General features: G+C 35.5%; 1 protein-coding gene across 1 annotated transcript in view; it reads right to left on the bottom strand.

The window, feature by feature from the left end:
• Positions 1-17,956, bottom strand: part of LOC150100822 (divergent protein kinase domain 2A-like) — a 40,142-nt gene extending 22,186 nt beyond the window's left edge. The window contains exons 1-2 of the mRNA XM_090401719.1: positions 17,246-17,956; positions 11,709-12,009 (exon numbers count right to left, since the gene is read on the bottom strand). Coding sequence (XP_090257845.1) covers positions 11,709-12,009; positions 17,246-17,884 — 940 coding nt within the window. The 5' untranslated portion in view covers positions 17,885-17,956. The remainder of the gene's footprint in view (positions 1-11,708; positions 12,010-17,245) is intronic.
• Positions 17,957-18,269: the final 313 nt, after the last annotated feature.

Below are 18,269 nucleotides of genomic sequence, written 5' to 3'. Positions count from 1 at the left end.
ACGAGCTCTTTCTTTTTTGCAACGTCCCACTTCGGAACAGATTTCTCCTATCCCTTAGGACCGACTGACCCATATTCAACTGCTGACACATGGAACCCTTCTCCACCTCAGTCCTCAAGGTTCTCGCTTGAGTATTTGCTACTACCACCAAGATCTGCACCAACGGCGGCTCCAGGCAGGCTTATGCCCGGCACCTTCAACGCACGTCGCTGTGACCCTCCTACTCACTGCCACATAAGAGTCAGGTTATTTTTTGTGGCAGCGGCCAGGTATGGGCTCGACGCTGGAATGCCATCCATTTTCAGGGCTAGTTGCTTCGGCAGGTGAGTTGTTACACACTCCTTAGCGGATTCCGACTTCCATGCCACTGTCCTGCTGCCGTATAGAGTGTAAACACGTGTAAACCATGTATAAGAACAAGCTACATGCTATATAGAGTGCAACAGCATGTAGCTTGTTCTTATACACATGTATCCTTCTAAAGATGACCTCAATACAGGGGTCGAAACGTAAAGTTATTATTTTATTATTAATCAGTAAAATAATCTTTTCAACACGTGTGTTTTGTGTCCCTAAATTCGTAAATATGAATGCTGATCACTGTGTAACCTTAAAAGAAAGAGTCATCATAATTCATGGAGATGTGACCCACAAGCAGTGCAGCCTCTATGGTAAACTAAAGATACGTAGTTCCATGTTAATTAATTGACTGGCCTTTTTGAAACGATGTAGAGACAGCAACTTAATACCCAACTGCATTAAACTAAAGAAGAAATTTTTATCAGCTAAAGCGCTCCGTATCTATGCCAGGCTAGAAAAAGCATTGTTAAGAGAACAAATTCACGAGGCACGAAAGAACTTAGCATCTACCCAAGCCAAAGTATTACAAGTGAAATTTGAGCTATCCAGTTACATTAATCCGGAAATTTGGAATATTCTAGACAGGATCACAGGCGACTCGGCCAAGCACCTATTACTCAAAAACAAAGAACAATTAATAACAAAGTTTCAAGCATTAAATCTACAGGAAAGCACAAGACAATTACGACGCCATAATGGAAGGAGCAGCCAATCACCCACAAACGCAGTTAGGAGCAACCAACCACTATCGGACCACTGTCTGGTTATCAACCAATCAGATTACAACCTCACACAAGGGGAACTCTCGCTACTGGAGAAAGGTTTAAATTACGCCTTTGCTCTGAGGTCAGTAAATAAACTAGATATAATATATCATATCAAGAGAGAGGTTTAAGATCCCTCCCAGTCAATTTAGCTGACAAAATACGGATGGAAACTGCCTGTTTACTAAATTCAACCAAAATATTAAGTAGCAACCTCAAATCCCTAAAAAATAACCGTGACATTATTTATCACAAAAACAGATAAAGGGAATGCCACTGTTGTTTTAAATCAGACAACCTACATTGAAAAATTGAACCATTTGGTATCGGACCACAACACCTACCAAATGGTAAATTACAACCCCACGCAACGTAACAAAAAGAAAACTACTGAACTACTTAAATCAGTTAACACGTGGCCGGAAGAAACAATTACAAAATTAATACCGCAGTATGCCCGCGCACCCAGAATTTATGGCCTGCCAAAAGTACATAAAACAGACACACCATTACGTCCAATTGTGAAAGGAATTGACAGTCCGAATTAATACTTAGCCAAAAAATTAGCGACCACACTCAAGGAATTGGTTGGTCATTCCCCTTCCTGCATAAAAAATACACAACAATTCATAAAAAAAATTAAAAATATTACACTCAACGACCAAGATCTATTAGTCAGTTTTGGCATAACTTCCCTTTTCACCAATGTCCCAATCAATGATACTATCCTACTCTTACAGAACATATTTCCACACTACATCATGGCCGTCTTTGCCCACGGACTCCGCTCCGGATATTTCGTTTGGCAAAACAATTTTTACATTCAAAAAGAGGGTACAGCTAGGCTCACAACTCTCCCCCTAATAGCGAACTTTTATATGGAAGATTTTGAGCAACGGGTTCTAGAATCAGCATGCCTAAAGCTTAAAATTTGGCTCAGATACGTCGACGATATTTTCGCCATTTGGCCCCACGACCGCCAAGCACTAGATACATTCCTTAGCCACCTGAACAAACAACACAAATGCATCCAATTCACCATTGAAATTGAAAAAAAAAACAACTATCTTCCGTTTCTAGACACACTTGTCACATGTCTTCCTTCAGGCTGTCTCTCCTTTTCAGTTTACCGCAAACCTACACACACAGGCCAGTACATACACAAAACTTCTTATCACCACCCAACACAAAAACTAGGGGTCATAAGCACCCTTAAACACAGAGCTCAAAACATTTGTTCAAATGAACAAGCTCTTAACCATGAATATGAGACCATCAAACGTACCTTTTAATTAAGGAATTGACAGCGTAGACTAGAAATATAAATTAAATAAACTTTAATATATACTTTCCAATATTTCGGCAAACGTCACGTTGCCATCTTCTTGGGAACTTAATACAAAGACAAGTGCACGCAAGTACTACATAACAGCAAATGAGAACAGAAGCTAGGAAGCTACTGTTTTCCTAAAGTCCTGATGGTGCTCCCTGGCGGGCTATATTGGTAGTTCTTGGCCTTTGGGCTGAAGTTCTTCTGATAAATGTTTCACAAATTTGGGGCAGTCTCATGCATCCAAATTTGTTGAGGTTTGGCATGTTCCTAAGGGCTGAGGCTGATTCCATGAATAGTCTTTCATATTTGAACTTGCTGCGGTGTATTACTCTGACTTTCTTCCATCTTATTCTGTGGCGAGTATCCAGAGCGTGGTCTGCAAGCCCAGAGTGGCTGTACTGGTGAAATCGGATGTAATCCTTGTGTTCTGAGATTCTGATATTTGCTGTCCTGCCTGTTTGGCTAAAGTAGGATAATTTACAGCTGCAAGGGACCTGGTAAACACCAGGTAGGTCTAGGGGAAGTGGTTGGTCTTTAGTGGAGTGAATAAGGGATGCCAATTTTCTATATGGTCTGTAACAAGTGGTCAAGTCATGTTTTTTTAAAATTTTGTTGATTTTTTCCGAGGTGCCTTGGATGTAGGGAATGGTGATGGATTTAGAGTAATCTTTTTTGTGAAAGGGGGTGGGGTGGGGGGGTTGTGGATAACTGGTTTAAGTATTTTTTGGATTATTTTGTGGGGGGGGGGATAGCCGTTGGCTGAGAAAGTGTCACGGATGTGATTTAGTTCGGTGGTTAGGGCTTGATCATTTGAACAGATTATTTTTGCCTGTTGAATAGTGTCTTAATAACTCCATATTGTTGTGAGGGGGGGTGATGGGATTGTTGGTGAATGTATCTGCCTGTATGGGTGGGTTTTCTATAAACTGAGAAAACCAAGGTTCCATCAAGTTGGCAGGTGACTAGTGTGTCTAGGAAGGGGAGGTTATTATTTTTCTCTTTTTCCAGGGTGAGGTTGATTCTAGGGTGTTGGTTGTTTAAGTGTGTTAGGAAGGAGAGGAGTGAATCCGGGCCATGTGGCCAAATAGCGAACACATCATTAACGTAGTGAAGCCACATCATAGGTTTTTGTGGGGCTGAGTTTAAGGCTTTCTCTTCAAAAGTCTCCATAAAGAAGTTGGCTAATGGTGGGGAAAGTGGTAAACCCATGGCTGTCCCCTCTATCTGTTTGTAGAATTTTTCCTGCTAGACGAAATAGCCTGAGTTCATTGTAAACTGAAATAGGGCTGAGATATCGGGAGGAAATTTAGCTTGGATTAGCTCTAAGGTTTCTTTGAGGGGGACATTCATGAATAAGGAGGAGAATAAGTTTATTTAATTTATATTTCTAGTCTACACTGTCAATTCCTTAATTATTAGTTATCATGTCTAACCAGCGTATAAGCCTCTCTACAAGAATAACAAACATAATACCTTTATAAAAAATGGATACAGTATAAAAACCATTCACAAGATCCTCCACAAAGATACCACTAATAACAAAAAAGATTTCAAGAATGCTATTGCTATACCATATGTTAGAGGCATTTCAGAAAAAATAGACAGAACACTACACAAATACAACATCAAAACCACCTTTAAACCCCTGACAAAATTAAGACACCTACTCAGTTCTTCCAAGGATCCCCTTCCACACTTTGCCCACCCAGGGGTTTACAAAATAGATTGCACATGTAACATACCATACCTAGGGGAAACAGGGCGAACCATCCCAATCAGAAAGGATGAACACAAACGTCAATAAAATACCTCCATTTTGGAAAAGCTGGCTTTTCTGACCACGCACTCCAAACATACCACAGAATTGACTGGAAAGGTACCAAGTGCCTACACCGCACCAAAACCTGGTTCGAGCAGAAATTCAAGGAAGCATGTGAAATGCTCAAACATGATCCGAATCGTGTGCACCTGCGAGCTCAAGCTTCCCAGAAGACACTACGAGAGAAGAACAGAACCGAGTGCAGAAGAATGGTGATGGGCGAAAAGGTGTGACGCAGAAGGGGTGCTGCTAAATGTGCAATATAAGCTTGGCTCACCCAGTTCGACCACCTTTTTTCTCTTGGATTCCAGTTTTTCCTCGTGCTCTCCTGTTCAGCATCGGCGCCCGTCACTCGAGGGTCCCAGCTCGAGTTGTTCCTGAAGATGTGTAGTTGAACCCAGCCAACGGAATGATGTTTCGATGAAGATAAGTGGCCAAGTAGCGAGCCAGGTGTGGGCATTTCGTCAGCGTACAGAGAAAATCTACGCAAGCTGACCGTCATGCTAGACCACATGGACCAACTTAAGCAGAGCTGTTTCTCGTCCACATCAGAGAGGATAAATCACGACAGTGAGTTCCAAACCTGGCCCAGGTGAGACGACTGTCAGAATAAAGAATAAGTAAGCTGTAAAGGGAATTAAAGATTGAGGGACAGACCTGAAGAAGTCTTAAAGATCCGGTAATGTACAAACCTTAGTCTCTTTTGTTGTGGAAAAAATAATTATTGTATAATAGTGAACAGGAACATTCATTAGTAGAGCTCATATTATGTATTAAGGAGGACTTTAGTATTTAGTCTAATAGCAAAGTGTTACAGCTCTAGGAGCATAGTCTAATGTATTGTAAATGTCGATCATTTTAGTATGTTATAGTATAATCATACGTGAAGTTAAGTGAATTAATGCCTGGAAGGAATTGTAGATCAAAGAATACAAAAAGGAAAATCAATTGATTTGATAGTAGTGTCTTGTAACAAGATTCAGCTATATAAGTTATAGTTTGTTATATTAAGTTCTGTAACTTTAGAAAGTGATCATCTTAGCTGACTGTATATTTGATGAAAGTGTATTGCATGAATTTAATAAATGAACCTTTGTAATTTTACCTAACTAGCTGCCTGATAAATGAATCCAATGCACCACTTATTATTTAGAACCTGAGCGGAATTTAATTGTTTAACAGAAACTACGACTGCAAACTAGAGTTGGTACAGGAAATTTAGCTAATTTGAACTAAGTATTTTAATAGGATGATTAACTGTGTGTCTGTCTGAGAGTTAACTCCTTGATTAAGGAGTTTTCTAATCTAAGGGTTCTGGATGGCGCAGCAATAACAAATAAATTTTCCAGAACCTAACGAGGAGGTAACTCCATATAATTGTAACAAGGGAATTGGCTCTAGCCAAAAGGTAATCCCCTTGTTAATCTAATTGACACACGTCATCAATCTAAGTGACGGCCACAGAGCACAAAGGAGATTAAGCACTGAGAAGGCATACAAAGATAGGTATAAGTAGTGTTTCCATTACAACTAAAGAAGTACAATTTAAGGAAAATTAGAGAACAAGAATTCAGATACCTCACATGTACATCAGATAATACCAAAGAAGAATACATGCAACACTCCCGATGTCTCAGCCCTATTCAGTTCACCATGAACTCAGGCTATTTCGTTTCTTCTTCTTTCTCATCTGTGCATATATGAGTCGAGTCCTCTATGTAAGAATCTTCTCCATCTAGTTCAGTCTCTTGCTAACTCAGTCATCATTCTGTAGCTGGGTAATTGTGATCTATCCCTTAGCAACTGGAGCCATGTTCTTCTTGGTCTGCTTCCTTTTACCTGTCCATTCAACACAAGGTTCAGCATTCTAGTAGAAGGCAGTCTTTGAAGATGTCCAAACCATTTGATTTAGCAAGGAAAATTCTACAGATAGAGGGGGACAGCCACAGGTTCTCCACTCTCTCTCTCTCCACCCCTAGCCAACTTCTTTATGAAAACCTTTGAAGAAAAAGTCTTAAACTCTGCCCCACATAAACCCACCATTTGGCTACACTATGTGGATGATATGTTCGCCATTTGGCTGCACGGCCTGGATACACTCCACAATTTCTCAACACACTTAAACAGTCAACACCCCAGGATCAAGTTTACCTTGGAAAAGGAAAATAAGAACAGTTTCCCTTTCGTATACACTCTGATTACATGGGAGCATGATGGATCCCAGGCTTTCTCTGTTTACAGAAAACCTACACATTCAGGTAGATACATTCACCAGCAGTCACCCCCATCCCATCCCAACAATATGGTATTATAAAAACCCTATATAACAGGGCAAAATGAATCAGTTCAGATAACAATGTCTAACTACTGAACTTAACTATATCCCTAACACCTTCTTAGCCAATGGCTACAACCACCAAAAATCCAAAAAAATATTAAAACCAGTTAACCACACACACACACACCCTCCCCTTCATAGCAGAGATAAATCGAAATCTATCACCATTCCATATATCCAGGGCACATCCGAAAAACTAACAAAAATCCTAAGAAAATATGACCTCACAACTAGTTAGAAACCACATAAGAAATTAGTATCTCTTATCCACTCCACCAAAGACCAGCCGCTTCCCCTAGACCTATCTGGAGTACACCAGGTCTTTTGCAGTTGCAAATTGCCCAACAATGGCCAAACAGGCAGGACAACCAATATCAGGATATCTGAACAAAAGGACTACATCTGGTTCCACTAAGACAGCCACTCAGGACTTGCTGACTTTGCATTGGACATCCACCACAGAATATGCTAGAAGAAGGCCACTTTATTACACCACAGCAAGTACAAATAAGAAAGATTATACTTTGAATCAGCTTCAGCTCTGAAAATCTTCCCAAACCTGGACAAATTTAGGAAGCATACATTCTAAGATTCAGCCCAACAGCCAGGAAAACCTACTTTATCCTACTAGGAGGGACCTTTTAGGATTCTAGGACTGACTTCAATTGCCTTTCTTCAGCCTCATTTGCTTAGTGTGAGTGCCTGTGTGCACATATCATTGTTGTGATCCCTGAAGATGGCAATGTAACATTGCCAAAATATAGGTAGTTATTAAAGTTTTTGTCATTAATAATTTAGTTTGCATTGTCATTTCCTAAAAAATTAGAAATATCAGACTGGTTTAATTACTAGGTAATAGATTAGCTAGATATTGTGCAAGTTAGCATAGTTAGTTTCTGATAATTAGCAATGACCTTGGAGAAGGGAGAACAGCTTTTTTGCAATGAATTAAAAATACAGTATATCTATCTGATAATATTTGGGTGTAGCAGCAGAAGCATTATTATAGTACATTTGAACCTTTTCCCCCTCCCATTTTTGTCAATTTTATATATTTTTATGTACTTTATTTTATTTTTACATTGTCCAGAAACACTGATCTAGAGACCAAACATGGAACGTTTTCAGGCATCCAATAAGTGGGGAGGTGGTCTCACACTGGGCAATGAAATTCATCTTCCACCTAAAGACAATCACAAACATTCATGTCAGTGGAGGGATTTGAACCTGCAACCTGTTGGTTGGAGAATGAATACGCTAACCACTCAGCCAACCAGACTGGCTTATTAATTTATTTAATTCAACATAAAAAACAACTCATTCCTTAATTTATTTAGTTCAGCAAAAATATTTAGTGCTAGGTAACAAATACGATTCCAATTTTGGTGGAGGAAAGAGAGAGAGAGAGAGAGAGAGAGAGAGAGAGAAAAAAAAAAGGAATATAAAAAATACATTCGGCATGGGCAACCAAAAAGTAGATTAGCATAACATGCCTTGGATGAAGACCATTTCATCATGTGGAAGAAATCTGAACTACTACACAGACTGTTCTTGGAAGTGGCTCAAATTCTACAGAATCCAGTTAACTACAATAAAACTAATAGTGTGATTGATCCATTTTAGACAAATTATGGACTCTGCAATCGTGTTATAAATAACTATTTTAATTTCCTGACATTTCGATCTTCATATTAAGGTCATCATCTGGAGTATATACATATATATACAAAGACAAGCTGAATTACATTTCACACACTATGCTAAAGAAACAATGATCTGATCAACAGTTATTCTACTGGCATGACCTCCAGTGAAAATAAAATAAAGAAAAATAAAAATAAAATAAAATAAAATTAATTAATTAAAAAAAAATACATCACAGCTATATTCTATTTAAGATAACATCAGAGAAACATTCTTTCATATAGATAGTTTTATCAGAGTAACAATGATGTTCTAATTTAACAACAATTGTTATATTAGATTTAACATTTGGATTACCTATGGTCCTATTTATAGTTAACTCTTAGGGAGAAAGGTTAAGTGGGTAGAATATGTGCCTTCCATATTCTTGGGATTTTTAGACCATCATTACTGTTAAGAATCGGGTGGTTGATAAGAATCTCGCAGACTTCCTTAAATTTATGTTTATAATATGTTTTGGTGTGATGTAAACAACAGGTGCTTTTTCAGTTCTTCTTTTTTTTTTTTTTTAACAGTTTTCCAGTTCAAGTGTTCAGGACATGATCAGAAAGGCCAGCTTCACCATAGTTATTATATTTAATGTGTCGTTTATGTTCTTTTTGTCTGATAGGAATTGTGCATCCAGTTTCCCCTATATAGCGTAGATTACAGGTGCAATAAACAGTATACTCCAGGGTGGGCCAGTGGAGGGAGTGGGTCTTTGGATGAGTTGAGTAAGCTCTTTAATTTTGCAAGAGGTTTAAAGTGGCTTTAAGGTTGTATTTCTGTAGTATTCCGTTTATTTTATCTGATGTCCCTTTAATGTATGGAATGGTTACAGTTTTATTGTAGTCTAGTTTATCTTTGTCTTTAATTGAGGTCTTGTAGAGAATTTTGTTGATAGTATTTTGGCTGTAACCATTTTTTAGGAAAGTATTGCTGATAATTTTAAATTCATCTTTAAGCACTAGTTCATTGCAGCAAATCTTCAAAGCCCAGTTTTTTAGAGTATTAATGACATCTAGATTTTGTGTAGCCTACAATAAAACTGTAACCATTCCATACATTAAAGGGATATCAGATAAAATAAAGAGAATACTACAGAAATACAACCTTAAAGCCATCACCTTTAAACCCAGAGGCAGCTCGTGCATAGGCACTGCAGAACTGCAGCACCCCCCAATGTTTCTCGATATAAAAATATATTTATTAATTTATTTATATTTGCTTGTAATATTTAATTTCATCATCAATAATCCTATACAATTCTCTTATTTTGTATAAAAAATAATAAAAATCCATCTTGTAGCACTTAGGAGGGTAAAGGATGCTAGCAGCACTGTTTTTACCACAGCGTCATATTGCTATGTGCGCAAGCATATGCACGTCATAGTGAGATGCAAGCTATTAGTGTAACGCCACTGTCCATCGTGCAGTTCCACTGTTGTTTATATGCAGTTTGTGCCAGTAGTAGAGTGTTCAGAGTGCTTATCGTGTTTACACTGTCTCTTTAAATATTTGGACATTACAATTAAAGGATTTAATTGTAATGTCCAAAAATTGTAAATCCATTCCTTTATTAAAATTAAAGAAATAGATTTTATTTTTAAGTAATTTTGAATTATACTAAACTGTATAATTTTATCAATAATAAACAATATTTTTTCATGAAACAAAACAAGAAGAATGGATTTTATTTTTAAGTAATTTTGAATTATACAAAACTATAATTTTATCGACAATAAACAATATTTTTTCATGTTTAATTTTTTTTTATTTTTACCATCATTTTAATATTTTATCCAAGCATGTATACACTGTACTTACAGTGTGTATGTATATTTTGAAAGTTGCAGCACCCCAAGATTTCAAATGAGCTGCCACTGTTTAAACCCCCTGCAAAATTAAAGACTTAACTCATCCAAGGATCCACTCCCTCCGCTGCCCACCCTGTAGTAAACCATATTCATTGCACCTGTAATTTGCCCTATATACGGAAAACAGGATGCACAATTCCTACCAGAAAAAAGGAACATAAATGACACATTAAATATAATAACTTCGGCCAAGCTGGTCTTTCTGATCATGCCCTGAACACTTTACATAGAATTGACTGGAAAAGCACCTGTTGTTTAGATCACACCAAAACATATTATAAATGTAAATTTAAGGAAGTCTGTGAGATTCTTATCAACCACCTGATTCTTAACAATAATGATGGTCTAAAAATCCCAAGAATATGGAAGGCACATATTCTACCCACTTAACCTTTCTCCCTAAGAGTTAATTATAAATAGGACCATAGGTAATCCAGGATTCTAAATCTAAATATAAACAATTGTCATGTTAAATATGTTAAATTAGGACATCATTGTTACTGTAATAAAACTATCTATATGAAAGAATGTTTCTCTTATGTTATCTTAAATAGAATATAGCTTTGATGTAGTTTTTTTTTAATTAATTAATTTTATTTTTCCTTCTCATAGAAAGGCTTAGACATTGGTTAAGCATGCTTATTAAATAACTTCAGGAATTTACAATGTACAAAGGATCCACGTATTGCCGAAATATCGGTTTAATTTAATTTAAACTTTAAATGTTTAAATTAAATTAAACATTTAAAGTTTAAATAAGCTTATTAAATAACTTAAGGAATTTAAGTAAGTACTTAAATTCCTTAAGTTATTTAATAAGCTTATTTCATTTTATTTTTATATTTATTTATTTTATTTTCACTAGAGGCCAGTAGAATAACTGTTGATCAAATCATTGTCTCTTTAGCATACTGCGTGAAATGTAATTCAGCTTGTCTTTGTATATATGTGTATACTCCAATGATGACATTAATATGAAGGTCAAAATGTTGGGAAATTAAAACAGTTATTTATAACATGGTTGTAGAGCCCATAATTTGTCTAAAATGAATGCTGATCACTGTGTAACACTAAAGGAAAGGATTCTGGTAGTGTGATCCTATACAAACTAGTGAACTACCCCATCTTGCCATCAGCATTAATCATAGAAGATTACTCAAGAAAAGGTGGTCATATAAGTGCATGAAGAGCACCATTTTCACCATCCATGCAGATGACCATCCTTGCTCTCAATGTCATCTCATTCTGTCTTAGCTAGACCTGGTGAAACACTGACTTGTAAGTACTTAATTTAGTTAATAAAATATTTATTTTCATTCCAGTTTCATGTAGTTCTTGTTTCAGGAACTTCAGCATGAATCAGTGAAACAGAGATGGAAATATTGCAAAAGACAAATCTACAACATACTAGGTAAACAGTATTCTTATGCTGCATATGAGGAGAAATACAAAAGTTACCTTAAAGACTGATAGACAATGCAAACTTAAAAGAAAATTTTATAATTCAATTCCACGTTTATCAGTATGTCCTTACCTGTTCTGACTTTCTTCCTGTCAACAACGATAATGTTCTCAACATCAATCAATAACAAAACCCCATCAGGTCTCACAGCAAAATTTTCCATATTAACGTCAGTCATGTAAAATGAAAAATCATGAACATTTTCTGTTAATAAATGGGCTATCTGCAAAAGTTGGTAGGATAAATTTAATCTTGTCTTCCATGATGCCTGCTCAAATTTGGAAAGTGGCAAACCAACATATTCAACAACAACAGTTCTTCCACAGGCTCCTTTGTATAATGGGAAAGGCCAGCCTTCACTCTGAGGAAAAGCCTAATACAAACAGAATATCATATCAGTACCAAGAATGCTTGTTTACACACACATTTATGCCTGCTCTAAACATGTACAATAACAAAAACCACATGAAGAGAAGAAATGCAGTGAAAATTGGAAAATTTATTATAATTTTTATATTACATTTGGAGATTACATCTTATTATCTACAAATGAACTATTGAAAACTAATGTATCTATTGAAAATTTAAACATTTATTTGCATCCTATATGTAGATCGACCATATCAGAATCTCTTGCATGATGTTCCATATGTGAGGAGTGATTTTATGTGATTTTACTTGCATTCTTCCATAAATCTAAGCTGATTCTACTATCATTTCTACTTTTAAGCTTAACTTGTCACCAACAAAAATTCACACTTTTGAGCCTCCCTTCCCCTATAATTGAGCAAAATTTGAGAAGAGGTTTTCACATAATCTTACTATCAATAACAGACAGGAAATAAATTATAACCCAAAGTTTAGTTAAGCTTTACAAAGATTATGTAAAAATCTCATTTTAAATTTTACTCAATTATAAGGGGGGGATCAAAAGTATGAATTTTTGTTGGTGACAAGCTTAAAAGTAGACATCATATGACTGACAATGTCACACCATATGAAGGGGGAGGTGGAACACATGTGGAGACATACACTATACCTTCTCCCTTCACATTGTATGCTCACATGTTTGCAATCTGAAAATGTGAAGCATTGAGTTTCACATCTTCAGATAGCAAAGATGTGAAACTTCACTATCTCAAGAAGGCATTTCACCTAGAAATAGCAAAGTAAAATATTAAAAAGAAATGTCACAAACACAGCACAATAGACAGACACGTTAATTTCCTGATCTGTAACTTCAAGGAATGTATAGGATACTCTGATGGTACTACAAGATTTAATTTCCATTATGTCCAGTCCACAATTTTCTTTCAAATTATTATACCACTTGTCAGCACTCCAATATTATCAGAGCTTATATTTCTATATTCTAGAGTACTTCTAACTGCATCAATTAATCTAGATCTTGGTCTTCCTCTGGGTACTTTTCCTGCCATCTGTAAGGTATGCTTACCCATTTTTAAATGCTAACAATATCGCTATCCTTCATAATACCTCATTATTAATATGTTCTGCCATTACACCATTTGTTAACTCCCCTAATTTTCTTCAGACTCATATCTCTAGTCTCTGATCAAGTGTTTTATTTATAACCCAGTTTCACATCCATAAGTTAAAACTGGTTGAATTGTCCTGTATGCTTCAGTATTTCACTTAATTTCTCTTATTCATATAAATTTGTTCAAATGACTTTCCAGTTCTGCTGGTTTTTTATTTATTTCAGTTATCACACAATTTTAATTACAGGCAGCCTTGCTTGTTTATACTCAGTACACTTTATTTTCACATGGTTAAAGAATAACAAAAGAATATGTGTGTGTTGATTAAAAAAAAACTATGCAGGTGATCTATATACCCACTGTCATGGGTTCTCTACCCACTGGTAACTTGTAGCTCTTGACTGGACACTGAGGTATTAGTCTGCTAGACATGTGCAATTTCTAGATGAAAAAATAAAAATAAAATAATTAAATAAATTAAAATTTAAATAATCTGCTAACATCTTTTGTTACCCTACAGGAGTAAGTGAGGCTGTTTTAGCCCTAAATTTTTTGGAGACTCAGGGGACAGTTCAATCTGCACTGGCAGCCAATCAGAGATAGCTGGCCCAAGACTATCACTAGTTATAAACACATCCGGTGAAAAGATGGCAGACAAGTGTTGCCATCTCATGGGTGCTAACCCTATCACAATATATTTATTGTCTGAAATGGTGTGTATTCTACAGTTGATTTTCTTACCCTAGTTTCTGGAAGGAAAAAACCCACTTGCCCATGCCAGAGATCAACTAACTCCAGAACTCATCAAGGAAAGGGTTAGAAAAAGCATCTATCAGCAACTAGATCTGAACTGAGAGTAACTTTCTTCAGGCAGCCTGGTGAATGCAATGTGATGCAAATATGGATGTAAACACCACCTTCCACAGAACTACACAGATCTTCTAAATATAATAATTCAGCTGCAAAATAATATTATATTCCATACAATGTAAATTTAAATGATCTATTATTATAAGCATATAACTGGTCAGTAGCTAATATAAATACTGCTCTATATTATTTATTAAATAAATTGTTTGAAAACAATATCAGTAGACAACTGTTCAAACATTGCTATATATATACTATACTCTATCTTTAATTAAAATATTTTTAATAAAAGTATCCGTTTTGTTTTATAGCACATTTTATTATCCTTAAATTTTTATTGTGATCTATACATAAAAATAAAGTGTTGCATTTATTTTAAAAATATTTAAATACTTAATTGAGCATTATAGAACTCATCCTCTCATTTTCTATACAAATGTTAGTCTCAATTTACATGATTTTCATGTAAATAACATGAATTACATAACCAATCCACCGCATAAATTTATATTTTTATCCTTTACTTAATTGTGAACAAGCAGAAGTTTGCATGCGAAGTTACTTCATTTCCATTTGCATTAGCTCACAGTTGAGTACAAGGATAAAAATAGGAATGTATAATGCAATGATGCAAAAAAATTTGCTGTGGTATAGATTGCTAATGATATTGTGTCACTTTCTATCACATGAAAGTAAACACTGTGTATTATATATATATATTTTTTTTTTAAGTTATAATATCCAGTTTATTATCACTTGGCATCTTATGTGTCATCCATTTGTAATGCAAAGAAGAAATTTCATCTTTACTGATCATTGTAGATAAACATTTACAGAGAATGTCAAAACCTTTTAGATGCCACAGTACTGAGATAACACTAACCATAAAACATTATTAAGAGTTTTCATTAAAATACTTATTTAAAACAAGGTTCCTATTTTCTTTAATGGTGATAAGGCATGAGTACAGACTTCCAGGTTGACTTCATGCAAGGACACCCTTGCATTTCCATCCTGTTTGGCCAAAATGTAGAATATGATATTGAAATTATCAATGAAGTTCTTTGAAACTAACGGTTCTGAATGTTAAGAAGTTTTTTTTCTTTTTTGAAATACTGGTGTCAGCTTTGTGACTTATTATTTTTCTGACAGGCTAGCGAATTCCTTATTTAAAAAATAACTAATAAAACGCAAATATACTCCTATGCAAAGTCCATTTCTTAACACCAAGCAAACTTCATATGGAAAGTTTGCATTTTTGCAAATACATGATTATTTTAAAAACTTAAATATTTCAACAGTGATAAGTATGTTTTTGCTGCTTGGAATAAAAATAATGCTGAGTAATTTACTTGCATTTTATGATAAAGTGACGAGTGTGTTAGAAAAGAGAGAATCATATACAGTGATAAGTTGGTGTACAAGCTGCAGAGGATGAGAATAGACAGTATATTGGTTAGATGGATGATCAGAAACTGGCTCTCTGAATGATACCAGCAGGTTGTGTATGATGGAGCAGTGTCTCAAAAAAGGAGGGTAACCAGTGGGGTGCCCTAGGGTTCTGTTCTTGGACCCCTGCTGTTTATCTCGTTTGTAAACAATATATCATGTGGACTGACTGGGGATCTTCAGTTATTTGCTGATGATGCAAAGTTGAGAAGAATTATTAGTAGCACTGCTGATGCTGAATCCCTTCAGGAAGATTTGAATAGACATTTTACTTGGACAAAAGAGGGGGGGGGGTTGTAGTTTTAATATCAATAAGTGCAATTGCATTTTGGAGTGCAGAAATATAAGGTTGTGTACTATATCGATGGTGCCATACTGCAGGAAGTGGATGAGATTAGAGATTTGGGAGTGATGATTGACAGTAGACTGAAGTTTAGAGGGCATATTGCTAGTGTTGCAAAGTTTGCACATAGTAGTGTGCTATGATAAGAAGTACTCTAACATGCAAGGATAAGAAAGTGGTTGTGCCACTGTATAAGGCACTGATCAGACCATACTTGGACTATTGTGCTCAGATCTGGTCACCTGGTTTTCAATGTGATGTGAAGACATTGGAGAGGGTCCAGAGATGAGTGACCAAGACAATATCAGGAGTTTGGAATGCTGGCTATGGAGAGAGGTTGAAGGGATGTGGATTGCAGAATTTGGAGGATAGGAGGAAGAGAGGTGATATGATAGATATGTTAAAGTTAGTGAGAGGATTTTATCAGATTAATCCAGAGGGGATTATAAAAAGAGTAGAAGGTGAGAGGGGAAGAACCAGAGGTCATTCCTGGAAGTTATGTAAAAGTGCAGTAAAGAAGGGTGGGTGGTGTGAGGAGTAGATTTTTTACATGGAGAATTGTCAGTGAATGGAATGCATTACCAGAATGTGTTGTTAATGCAAGAGGTGCTAAGGACTTTAAGATTCTATATGATAAATATGTTGTCAGTTGTTGAATGAACCTCCCACATTGAGTCTATCGACTCCATGGAGGTGTAATAATAATAATAATAATAATAAGTTATATGTAGTTTTATTATATCCTAGTTTTCAATAAACTTATACGAAAGATAGCATTCTTTTTGACTACTACCTTCAGAGACAGTACAGCAGTGGTTCTCAACCTTCCAGCTATCTCAACCCACTTTTCACCTTTGGTATACCTCATTATCCAAGATAATCATAATAATAATAATAATAAAAGAATACCATTTAAATATAATATAAATGAAGTATAACTTAATTTAAACTGACATAGCATGACTGCATACAGATTTCATGTAATAAACACAAAGTAAAAATTTTAAATCTGTTGTTTGATAACCGAAAAAAAGGTTTCGATCAACATCCAAATTCAAATATAGTCATCTTCTATTGTAGCCCTTAAAATTAAGGAAAATACTGGAAAGTCAAAGGATCTGCGAACGAAATCAGATTTTTTTTAAAAAATGAAGTGAACTCGAAATTTATTTCCGCACTCATATAGGGGCCGTTGAAAAAAGTGCACATCGATCTACATTTATTCGATTTCTGTGCTTTTTAATTTGAAGCAAACTTGAAAATGTTACGTCATCAGTTACATGAAGTTAGAAAAAGGGGTTTCTTTAATTATTTCGTTTTCGCTTCTCAGTTACGGAGATGGCGAGCCATTAGAAATCTTTTCGCGACCCATAAGTCGCGAAATGATTAAATCAATGCGTGATTTTTTTTTTTTTTATTATAAAAAACAATAAGAATAAACTTACTTGTATCAGAAGTGGCTCCGGATTTATCAATATACTGTACATCATTTCTGCCAAAATATCTTTCCGAGATAACTCCCGTACATTTTCTAATGGAGATAGCGAACCAACGATTTTTTCATATATGTAACTTAATATCCTTTCGGAAGGACATCTCGCAATATCTGTTGAACTATTTAGCATTTCTAATGTTTTCATGAATGGTTGACCATTCGTTTTAGTAATTATGCTTTTTATTGCGGTTCTCACGTTACAGCCATTAGTCATGTTCGTGCGATCGCATAAAATACGATCGCCTTCCGTTAATTCCCAGTTGTGTGCTAATTTCTTCACTACAACTTTCTCTATTAATTTTCCATAATATACATTTTTGGAATTAAACAAGCGTAAAACTTTCAACCGACTAAGCCCGACCAACTTTAAATCTTCATGAAAAAACTGTGGGCAGAGATTTTGACCATAACATGCAGGGCACAAGTTAACATTCGTGAAGTCTCTATCGAAAGGTTGAAGTGGAACAGTCAGTACGTTAAACCATACATTGTAAAGTATATTTATGCCAAATATTAAAAGAAATATAATCTTTTTCTTCCTCATACAAAAACGTCCACACAATTCTAATTTCTTAAAATTTACACACATGTGACAAAATAGCACACTTCGGCTCAGCGACCCCTTTTAACGAAATATATGACACGTGCATTAAATTGCTTTCAGCAGGCAGCAAGAGGAATCCAATTAAGCGTCTGGTAACTGAGAGGAATCCAATTAAGCGTCTGGTAACTGAGAGGAATCCAATTAAGCGTAAGGTAACTAAACACTGAGTTTATATGAGCTAACAAGAATAAGAATATATATATGTGTGTGTGTTCTTATTCTTGTAAATTTTGTATTTTTAGATGTGATCCATCTATATTTATTTATAATATTTTGCATTTTCAGGTGTGATCCATCTATATATATTTATAACAAGAATAAGAACATCTCTCTCTATATATATATTAAAGTCATTAAAGCTTTTCCATAT

This window comes from Typopeltis vanoorti, chromosome 12 (assembly GCF_054136105.1).
Source record: "Typopeltis vanoorti isolate ZY-2024b chromosome 12, IOZ_Tvanoo_1.0, whole genome shotgun sequence".
NCBI classification, from domain to species: domain Eukaryota; kingdom Metazoa; phylum Arthropoda; class Arachnida; order Uropygi; family Thelyphonidae; genus Typopeltis; species Typopeltis vanoorti.
This window is presented reverse-complemented; position numbering and strand designations above follow the sequence as displayed.